Here is an 11,950-nt window from a genome sequence, read left to right as displayed (position 1 = left end):
AAATGTTATTTATGAATATTAAACTTTTCATGGAGTAAGACATTTATAGAGTCTGTTTGAGGAGTTGGGCTAGATATGGGGATGTGCTTAGAGGAGGTGGAATATGAAGCAAAGATGGAAATCACCGAGATGAGAATCATCAGGTGACTGTGTCATGGAGAAGCAGAACCGTCAGAGAAAAAAAAAAAAACGATGTGGCAAGTGAAGTCAACAGTGAAGAGGCCTGGGCACACGGGTGAACTAGAAGCTAAAAACGAGCACTGGGGTATGGGTGTCAGGTAGGAGCTTACAGAGACGGAAGAGATGACACAAGAAGAATAGGAGGCAGTTTTCATAAAGCCAGCATGATATGATGACTTGGATCCAATGATTTTCTAATAAGTTTCTAACTGATCATTACAGAAGAGACAATAGGTTCAAACTAGAACTAAATTACACAACATCAGACATTGAAATTCCCAAGACGAGATAATAATGTAAACCACCTAAACCAATTCAGGGTCACAAGTAGCCAGAACATACCAAGAAAACAGTCATGGACTCCGTGCCACCCCACTGCAGGGCACACGTCCACAATCACTCACACTCGGGTCGAGTTAGAGTCAACAATTATACTCACTTGCAAGTCTTTAATGATATAGGAAGAAAACCCACACATGGGACGATGGGCAAATGCCACTGAGCCAATGACTGTACAGAAGATTTGAGCCCAGGATGTTGGAGCCATGACAAAGTCATGCTAATCACTATGCGGAGAAAAAAAAAAGAAGTTTATGCCAGTTCTGGAATATTCACTAGTAAGCATTAGTTTAAAATACATAGTTAGCTCTGTTCACTTTATTGCTCCATTGAAATTGTTTCATTTTCTCAGCACTCTGTCTAGTAGAGGATTGCGGGCAAGTCTCCGTCTAGTCCAGTAGCATCAGGCACAATATATTAACCAACCCTGAATGGTGCACCAGTGCATTGCACTGGACCAGTTTAGAGTTGCTGTTTAACCTGAATTGCATGTTTTTGGAATGTGTGCAGAAACTCTGAACATCCAATTTAAAAAAATAAGTTAAAAACACAATGAGAATACTCCACAGAGGCAATAACTGGACTAAAACTAAAAAGCAGGAGAATGTGTACAACTGTGCCACCATACCACCCACATTGTGATCTGTTACTGGAGCAGTTTAGAGTTGCTGTTTAACCTGAATTGCATGTCTTTGGGTCCAGCCTGTGAGAAAAGCTAGAATTGCTTTTGACAGGACTGAAGATGAACACAATGCTTTGAGGTTGCAGTGAGGACCATAACCCTGTTTGTCTCATTCAATATTACATAACATACTCAAGCCCACTTAATCCAATGCATGGTTGTGGGAGGGTGGGAGCCTATCTTGGAAACACAAAACTCAAGGTAGGAACTCACCCTGAACTTGGTGTCTGTCCATTGTAGGAGCCACTCACACACATGCAAGGGAGCAAATGAATTCCCCCAATTAGCTTAATCTGCACTTCTTTGGGAATATGAGAGGAAAAACAGAGTATCCAGTAGGAAAACCTCACAAACAACAGTTGGGCATGGGATGCTAAAAACAAAAGTATATTAAGGCAGTGTGATGGTGCTATACACAGGGTTGTCACCCATCACCATTCATGACCGAGGTGCTTTCTTGTCAAGATTCCATGTGTCGGGGACTTTTCCTCCTGCTGGTTTTTAGGTAAGTACAGTATTTCTAAACGCGCCGGATGCTGGTAATCGCTTGTGTGTGTCCAATGTTGGACTGACCTATTTAAAGTTAGTTCTTACCTCATCCTTATTGCTGCAAATTATTAAAAGCAATGCTGAAAAACAGATGGGGGGAAAACATTAACTGTCAATGATGTTGTGGGAAACAAATATTCTTCCAGCCATCCATTTTATGAGCCTGCTCTTCGGGACTGAGGTGTGTTGTACAAATACACGTCAGCAGCATAAAGTGCAAAGCAAGAAACAAACTGAGCATTGAGTGCCAATCCTCTACTGATACATTCAGAGTGAATCAATAAATCTAAAACCAATGCATGTCAAATTCAAAATTGTGTCAAAATGTTCAACCTTGTGTTGTGAATTACGATAATAAAACAAACAAAAAAAAACACATTACAGACTTTACATGCAGACTCCAGTGGTTTGGAGTAGCAGAACACTGAACTTAAATTCAACTTTAATTAATGTAGACAGTTCTTCAATATTAGCTTTTTCCCCCTCCTACCATCATCACCTATAAAGTCTGTTCTTTTGACTATCCAAGACCAAAGACATTTACTGCAGATAGAAAAACTGCTCCTTTACATGTACCACTACAACTTTGTACCCTTGGCTCTCGGAGTTTTAAGCCGACTCGCTCCATTCCCTGCTGTATTTGTGTAGTACCCAAATAGTACATGTTGTCCATTGCCTTTTTTGCTTCTAATTCCTAGGCAGTGGAATTCCCAGTGCTGAATGCTGCTGTAGGCTTCTAGCGCTCTCCACTTGCTCTGGGCTGCAGTAATCTTGAAGGAAAACTCCAGCCAGATTGCTGAGCCTCTTGTTGGCAGACAAGGAGAAGCGCAGCATGCACTCCACTACTGGCGGAGCAGTAATGTCCTGGCGCGAGTCAGGCGTCATCAGATACATCAGTGTTGTGACGGCAGACAGCACAGTTTCCTCATTGGGACTTGACAGGCATGAAATTACCAACTTCAGTCCACCGTTCTGCAGAATATACTCCTTGTTGGTTTTGTCAAGACACAGGTTGCATACTCCTCCTGAAAAACGTGAAGAAAAGGAAATGGCATACTCAAACAACACTTCAACAATGGTAAGACAACGGAGTTTAGACATATCATTACACGCTGCACCGCAGATGGAAGCATTAGGTTAACTACTATAGTAAGTCGGAGTGACTGCAAGAAAGCTTGTGAATGTGTCCAGCATGTGTTCAAAGTCAGTTCCTACTTTGCTCCTGATGAAGCGGGGACAGTCAATCTTCTTAGAATCCTGCAACAGGGAAGGCAGTCTTGGAAAATTGATGTACAGATAATCATACACACCTATTCCAAACTCTACAAAGTTTTCATTCTCTTCCGTTAGCATGTCCAGGAAAAGGTCAACGACCTGCAGTTGTCGCAGATAGACATAGTTACTGGGATCATATGAGAAGTTTGCCAAGTTTGCCAGCACTTGCTCTTTAGCATCTTAAAAGAAACAGAAGAGAGAGGTTGGAATCATGCACTGACAGCAGCAGGCCACCACACGCCAAACCACCCCGATTGGGACCAGAGTGCAGCGAGCGACACCTCAGCACCACACTGGAATAGTGTGAGGGTTGTTTTTATTAAGGTGGCTGGAGTGCCAATCCTGTCACCAACCCCTAAGTTTTCCCTGTAAGTTGGAGGACCTGCTTGCAGGTTAGCATCATACCCAGGATGTAGTAGTTGCAGGTTAATGGCCTTGCTCAGTGGTCCAAAGGAATGGAGTCACTTGTGGTGTTTACGGGATTCACGCCAGGAACCTTACGATTGCCGGCAAAGATCCCTAGCTTCAGAGCCACCACTCTGCCCCCCCCCCATAAAAGATTAAATGTTTCTATAAATATACCATATTAATACGCGATCTTCTTTCGACTGCTCCCGTTAGGGGTTGCCACAGCAGATCATATTAACAAGCTATATATTACAAAAATGTACATTTTCGGTAAGTATCTACGGAGCAGAAGTTAACAAGTATTGACTGCAGCAATGTATTTTTGCAGTGCGAGTAGTGGCTGGTGAAAGCGTCCATCAAAAAAGTCAAGAAATGTGAACTGCACTTATGATTTTACATTGCACCGTCTACAGCAGTGGTTCCCAAACTCCGTCCTGGGGACCCACTGGGGCAGCAGGTTTTTGTTCCAACCATCTTTTGTTTTTCATTGGACTCTTAGCCTAATTAAGTGAGTTGTTATTTCCCAGTTTGTGTTTTGGAGTCAATGTAGAAATTACAAACTAAGTTTGGTAGATTTTTATTAAAATGTAATAAGCAGTTATAAGGGGAATATGTAGTTTTTTTTTTTTTTTTAAGTCAACAGTATTTTCAGCCTAAATTTCATTCTGCTTTTCTAGGTGTTCTGGTTATTTGATTGATTTACTAACCAGTAACGGCACACTGCATGAATCCAATTGACTTGAGCATTCCTAGTTTTCATCCTCTTTCTCTGCGTGTTTAGCATTCATGTGCTCAAGAGGTTGATGCGCTTGCTGCTTTCTGAGCAGCTCTTCTGTTCTCCACCCTAGCGGCCCGCTTCTTCTCTTCTTTCGTCGGCACATTAAAACTGATTAAGTCAGTGTTTGTGTTGCAGTTACTTAGTACGTTATCTTTAGTTTTTCACTTAAGCGGTCTTCAATCTGCCTCAAGAATGATTTAAGATATGAAGAGGTAGGGATGAGAACGGCACCTGTACGCGTGCGCCACACAGCCGCCCTGCTGAGAGTTGATCCTACAATAAAAAAAAATAAAGAGAGGAATAACCTTGGAGGTCAATCATTACCTCAAAAGTGGATAGCAGACGTAACGTAGTACATGTGTACCAAATTTCAGGTCAATAGGACAAACAGTTTGCGAGCTACAGGAGATTTAAAATCCTGGACAGACATGAACAGCCACGGTAGCGTATTATAAATAAAGATTAGCGGGTCTGACACTGATGTCATTGCTGCTTTCATCATCCTGGGTGTCTGCTCTGCTGGCTGTTAAATATCAGTATTAGGGTTAAATGAAGGAAGCAAACTACACAGGAAAGGAGGAAAATAGTAGGAAAACAACAAAAGAGAGTTAAACATTTATAGCTTTAGAAAAAATAGAAATATTTCTAAATGTCTTCGTACTAGGGTGTTGTACCGTGTTAGCCATTTTGAATGTAGAGAAAAGCCAAGCAAAATGACACCTTTTATTGGCTAACTAAAAAGATTACAATATGCAAGCTTTCGAGGCAACTCAGGCCCCTTCTTCAGGCAAGATGTAATCAATAAATGTCTTATAAATGTAAAAACCATTCTGTTGTGTTTTTTCTGAATGCAGAATAAGAGTAAAAAAGACGAGCTAATTAAATGAGATCAGTTGTTATTAATTATCACCGATTGTGAATCTGGTTGGAACAAAAACCTGCAGCCAGGACCGAATCTGGGAATCACTCTAGTGTGAACAGAACCACCAAAATGCACAGGTTCGGTATTTCACTGTAAGCCCATGCAGGTGAAGGCAGTGTAGTAATGAGGACTGATACTGTGACCTTGTGTTTACATAATGTGACTTTCCCAGAGACCCCTCGCCACCCCGAGGTGCTATAGTAGAATTGCTCTCGTCTTTACCGGATGCTAGTCCTTCAAGTTTGACCGACTTACACTCAAACTTTGCAAAGACAACATCCTACCCACTAGAGGGCGACATTGCACACAAATCACGCACAAAAGCTGCATTCGTACTCTGATACACTGCTTGAACAAACTACTTTGTCTTACCAGTCATACTTTACAGTTTTACAAAACACCCACATTCCTCATTTTTAAAGAATATCAATTTTAGGAAAAACAGAACTGCATCCCAGCCTACATGCTAACCTTGGCTGTCAGTGTCCTGGAATTCTGTGACCAGGGCCTGGAGGTATTCTAACCGGTCATCTTCATGGGTGCCACTTCTCCTGTGGGACATCATACAGCTTATGCCACGAAGGTAGCCTTCAGAAAATCATTAAAATGAAGGGTTATACAAGAAGACAAAAACACTGTACCAATAAGAATACTGTTTCTGAAATGTCTCAAGTCTAGTGACTTGCACTCGTGTGCAGAGGATTATGGGAAAGCCGCTATTTTCATTGTAAGAGCTTCCATGTTCCAATGAAACACTTTGGAGATTGAAAATAAATCGAATTGGCGTGATCGACTCAAAGATCTCCATGACTCCCCTATAAGGGACACTGGGGGGTACAAAACGAACGTCTAGAATGGCGATTTCATATACACTTCATTTTGAGATTCAGGTTGCTGTGAAAACGATGAGCACTTTTAAGTTTAAATGGTTTATTGCGGGCGACTTTATACCAAACAAGGAAAACTGCATGCATGCATGCATTCAAGTAGGATAGAATCACGCAGCCTTGGCGTAATATGCAATAAATTAAATACATATAGCTTGACAAACCGTAAATGTACTTCAGGGCAAAAAAAAAAAACTGCAAAGAGTGCAAGCAAATGCGCCTGTTTTAAGAAAATGCACCCATATATTAATAACCAGAGACAGAGATGCACAGTGACGCATTACCTGTCATAATTCTAAATTCGGTTGACTAAAAACGGAGTCACTCGTTACATTCAGTACTTGAACCATCGAGTGCTGAAGCCGAAAGCCTTCACTTCTTTTCTTTTCATGACACTAAATGCGTTCATTAATTACTGGGGAGCAACACTAGACGTAACTGAAGCCTTTAACTACAGCTCTGCTACTTACCTCATTAGACTGCTGTAATGAATTTAATTGACATTTTCTCCCTCCACTAATATATTATTGTAAATTCTAGAATATTGCCATGTCACAAATTACAATTTATAAGAGATAAAGAAGCAAGTCCAGTTAAAGAGTTCGATCCTCTTTCTTCGGTTTGAGCGGGTTTTTTTTCACCTGCAGCTGCGAGCCACGCAAATGTTATGCGCAGTGCTCACTTTTCAAGGCTCCGTACCTCCGCAATTGACAAACACTGCCGTTCCGAGGCAGAAACGTTCCCCCTGGAAAATCCATCCATCTATCCATTATCCAACCCGCTATATCCTAACTACAGGGTCATGGGGGTCTGCTGGAGCCAATCCCAGCCAACACAGGGAAGGAAACAAACCCTGGGCAGGGCACCAGCTCACCGCAGGGCGCGCGCACACACACCCACACACACACCCCCACACCAAGCACACACTAGGGACAATTTAGAATCACCAATGCACCAAACCTGCATATCTTTGGACTGTGGGAGGAATGCACGGAGGAAACCCACGTAGACATGGGGAGAACATGCAAACTCCACACAGGGAGGACCCGGGAAGTGAACCCAGGTCTCCTAACTGCGAGGCAGCAGCGCTACCCCTGCCGCCCCCTGGAAAATCCTTCTTGAAATTCATCGAAAAGCTGTAGTAGAAGTCTGGAAAAGATTTATTAATTGCACTTAAATGTGTAATACTTCTTCAGATGGGCCATTTTGAATTTTTAAACCTCTAGAACAAACTAATTTAGTGGGAGATAAATTACACACCGTAACAGTCCAATAATATTGTTACAGCGCCTTTATAAAATCTTCGAGACTACTTCACTTTCCCCATATTTCACTATGTAGCAGCCATGTGTTAAAATAATTTTAATAAATTTTTTGACCTCATCAAACAATACCTCGGAATGACAGAGTGAAAACAGAATTTTAGATTTTTTTCCAAACATATTAAAAAATGGAAATACTCCACTCCCCCTTGAAACAAGACCCTTTGCTATGTCACTTTCAATTTAGCTCTGGAGGATCCCATTTTATTGATCATCATTGAGATGTCTGGAGCCCACCTGTGGTCAATTTCGATTGACGGACCCTGATAAGGAAAGGCACACAGCTGCCCCAAAAAAACAACACGAGGATGCGGGAATTGTCTGCCGAGCTCAGTGACAGGATTGTGTAGAGACGCAGATCTGGGGATTCATCATTGCAGGTCCCTGTTATATCAGAAGTAGCGGTTCACACACGTGTAATGCTTAACTGCCTTTCTTTATTAACATCCACACCAACAACAAAAACTTCTGTTTTTCTTCTACATACCCCCACATTCGCTTCTGCACAGACATCACATTTCCCCTCCCCTTTTTTTAAAATAAAGGCCTAGTTGGTAACATAGCCCTTAAGCCAGGACGGAGGTCTTCTGTGCCTAAATGAACATGAAACCTCAGCGGAAACCCGTGGGAGTCCATCTAGTCCATTTCCAGCCACCATCTGGGGCTCCCATGCCATCAGGCTATGCATCTTTGGGCCATGATGAAGCTGACTCGGTGATGTGACTTTTTTCAGGCTATTTGCGTGATGCCTAGAACCATCTTGCAGAAGAAAAGTAGCTGGTCCAAGCTGCCGAGTAATTTGCAATGGATTTGACCAATGGGGTCTCATCTTGATACAGCGAGGAAGCCACACACGCACCCAGTCTTGTTCCTTTAGCAATGGCAATTTTGATTTTCTGGCCTGACTGAAATGTTGCTGTTGAGATGTAACATGGACCTGTGTCTGTGAGAGTGTTGGCATAGGTAGTAAAGATTTACCCAAAGAAAGACGGACCAAAGGGAGAGTCAGCTCTCCACCCAACATTAAGGAAGCAGGTGATACCCCTGTAGTAATATGTTTTGTTGCTCGAAAATGTAACAGGGTCTGGAGGAGAGCTGCTTCAAACTGCCAACCTTCTGTCAGGTATGCCCGGATTCCATTTTTTATCGTGCGGTTGAGGCGTTCGACCCCGCCACTCAATTCTGGGTGGTACGCAGCAGTTCTAATGTGCTTAATGGCCTTCTCTTCCAAATAGTTATGAAATTCACCAGAAGTGAACCGGGACCCGTTATCAGTAGTTATCATGTCTGGCAAGCCCCATCGAGCAAAAAGGTAATCCAGGCTCCTAATAATGGATTGGGTAGTCGCAGTTGCAAGAGGCAGGGCTTCTGGCCATTTGGAATGGAGATCATATACCATCAAGAGATAGCGAGCATGGTGTGGAGCATCAAGCAATTCACCACTAGTGTTGACTTGCATGTGCTTCCAAGGAGCAAACGGCCATTGTACAGGAGTGAGAGGAACTGGTGGACTAGGTGGGGATTTTCCACTGAGGAGACGAGCAGTACAGTCCTATACCAGTATCTCAACATCACGGTCTATATTAGGCCACCACACAATGTCCCTACAACGCTGTTTCAGCTTAACAATGCCCAAATGACCCTCATGTGCCATTCGCAAAACTTGTGCTCGTAGCGCTGCTGGTATGAGAGTACGATGGCCTTGAGCAATACAGACATCTTCCCAACAGAGTAAATCGTCCTTAACCCTATAGTATGGAATCAGTTCCTGTTCTATTGTGGTGGGCCATCCTTTCCTAATAAAACAGCGAGGTTTGGAAAAAATAGGGTCATCCCTAGATGCTTGGCGCAGCTGGTCCAAAGAGATAACAAAAGAGAGGGGAGCATGCAACATAAACACCAGATCTGGCTCCAGGTCACAAATCTGTTGTACTGCAGCTGGCACAACTGCTCGGGATGAGAGGTCTGCTACTGCATTGTGCCTACCCGGTGTGAATTCAAGCTTAACATTGTACTGGTGCAAACAGTCTGCCCAACGCAGCAACCTGAGGGGCTTATGACCAGATCCATTTGTGTGTAACAGTGTTGTAAGGACCTGGTGGTCAGTATGGAGAGTAAAGAGGTGCCAGTGTTCACAAGCCCATATACAGGCCAAAGCTTCTCTTTCACCAGTGGGAGACAGTGCCCGCGAAGCATAAGCGGCATGCCTTTCTATGCCATTGTGTACTTGAGAAAGGACTCCTCCCAAAGCTGCAACAGAATCATCACATGTCACAATAGTGGGAGCTGTATGACTAAAGTGAGCTAAAGTAGGAGAACTGGTGACCTGCTGCTTAAGCATCTCCACTGCCTTCTGACAGTCTGCTGTCCAATGCCAGGGAACATCCTTCTTAAGGAGATGGCGTAGAGGTGCTGTTGTTGAGGCAAACGGTGGGAGGAAGCGAAGATAATATGCAGCCATTCCCGAAAAGGATGCCAGTTGTAAGGATGTTAGAGGTCCAGGAAGAGAGTGGATGGCATCCACATGCGACATTATAGGCGTGATGCCTTGCCCTGAGAGCCTATACCCCACAAATTCAACTTCTTGCACCCCAAAAAGATACTTTTCCAAGTTAAGAGTGACATGGTTGCTGGAGAGTTGGTGGAGCACCTGAGAAAGGCGTTCATCATGTTGGCCCAACGTGGTACCATGCACTGCGATGTCATCCAAATAAATGGCTACACCTGGAATTCCTGCCAGCATGAGAGACATGACCTTCTGGAAACAGCTAGGAGCCGAGCTGAGGCCAAAAGGCATCCTCTTGTAACGAGGTGGGTCACAAAAGCTGCTAGATCTCTGCTTATAGGATCAAGGGGAACCTGCAAATAGCCAAGATTTAGGTCCAGTTTACTGAACGCTGTAGACTGCAGTGCCTGCACAGCTTCGAATGGCACCTGAATGTTACGCCACGTCTATATTTTCGAACGTGTTTTTGATGTTGTTTTTGCTAACATACTCTCAGAATAAATGTCGTCACTCTACACTTTGTTGCAGTAAAGGTCAGGTTTTGTTTGCACCTCAGTAGGTGTCTGTGTGTGTAACTCACACCCTCACGGTTTGATTTGGTTCATGAATCCGAGATGCCTATGAACTTGAGGTCATGCAAGTGCTCATCACACTCTTCAAAGGGTTATTTTTTAACACCCTTTGTAGATATGAAATTCTCAGCTTTGGCTTATTAACTGATGCTTATTTAGTAATGCAGTGCTATTTGACCACATCAAAGTTTTATGAGAAACAGTCGTTAGGTTTGCTAAATTAGACTACACGTTGTCTGACTTTGCAGCCGGGCCATCTTCACAGCATCATAGACCCCCCAGGCAAAGTAATGCGCTGGGACTCCTGTTTTGATAGCAAAACAGAAACATTGTGGGCTCCTATGCTCCTGGGACCCCTGGACAGTGCCCATATGTTATGACAGCCCTGCTTTGCAGAATCTGTTGGCCTCTATCATTCAAATCTCCCAAACATTCTACATTTAGGTAATAAGAGGGGAAGCGACATTGTGTCCACACAGGCTCGTCCACATTCATGTAGATTGTTCTCTTGGGAAACAGAAAAGGTTCCCCTATTGTACTGCCCAGAAGAGACACCATGACAACATTATGTTTAAGAGAGTTCACCGAGTTTAGGTCGATGACACGTGAATTGGAAGGACCAGGTTAGGGTTAGGATGACAGACGGTGACATCAGATGCAGGGCAGGAGTTGGGCTGATCATCACCCTGACTGGCATCAGCCATCTGGGGGGACATACCATGAAAACTTGGTTCAAATTTACTTGCTTTGCCAGAGCAGTGTTTCTCTGCCTTTTTGTTGTGACCCACACTTTATCCTATAAGTATTTCCGCGACACACCAAGGGCCCCACTGGCCAATCGAGCGGTGCGATTATCAGAGTGGAAGGTAGACCGTAGATCAAGCACCATTTCAAGATCTACTAATGACCCACCACTGACCCACTACCAAGATAAGCAATAGCAAATTGTGACCCACCACCGCCAGACTAAAACCCAAAAGTGGGCCGCAAGCCATTGATTGAAAGACACCGTACGAGGTGACAGCAAGGAGATTCGTTATTTGTAAAAAAAAAGCCAAATTTCACCCTTGGGACAAATCTATCTATCTATCTATCTATCTATCTATCTATCTATCTATCTATCTATCTATCTATCTATCTATCTATCTATCTATCTATCTATCTATCTATCTATCTATCTATCTATCTATCTATCTATCTATCTATCTATCTATCTTATCCTGCCTACTATGCTAAATTTAAAATCTATCTATCTATCTATCTATCTATCTATCTATCTATCTATCTATCTATCTATCTATCTATCTATCTATCTATCTATCTATCTATCTATCTATCTATCTATCTATCTATCTATCTATCTATCTATCTGAGCGCAACAGAACAGAACAGAGCAGACAAAGAGCTCAGGCCTCATAACTCATACAGTGCTGCCAACCTGGATGACGTGGTCATCTATTCCAGCACATGGATGGAACACCTACAGCAGGGAAAAGCGGTATTGCAGACTTTGGATTGAGCGAAGCCAAG

The 11,950-nt window shown here is 43.1% G+C and overlaps 1 protein-coding gene across 1 annotated transcript; it reads right to left on the bottom strand.

Annotated features, from left to right (window-relative positions):
• Positions 1-2,089: 2,089 nt before the first annotated feature.
• Positions 2,090-6,698, bottom strand: armc7 (armadillo repeat containing 7). Its single transcript, XM_028818587.2, has 4 exons — positions 6,491-6,698; positions 5,605-5,721; positions 3,061-3,204; positions 2,090-2,775 (listed from the first exon to the last, which is right to left on the bottom strand). The coding sequence occupies exons 2-4, from the start codon at positions 5,696-5,698 to the stop codon at positions 2,438-2,440; spliced, it is 576 nt and encodes a 191-aa protein (XP_028674420.2). The 5' UTR covers positions 5,699-5,721; positions 6,491-6,698; the 3' UTR covers positions 2,090-2,437.
• Positions 6,699-11,950: the final 5,252 nt, after the last annotated feature.

Source organism: Erpetoichthys calabaricus, chromosome 14, assembly GCF_900747795.2.
Source record: "Erpetoichthys calabaricus chromosome 14, fErpCal1.3, whole genome shotgun sequence".
NCBI classification, from domain to species: Eukaryota; Metazoa; Chordata; class Cladistia; order Polypteriformes; family Polypteridae; genus Erpetoichthys; species Erpetoichthys calabaricus.
This window is presented reverse-complemented; position numbering and strand designations above follow the sequence as displayed.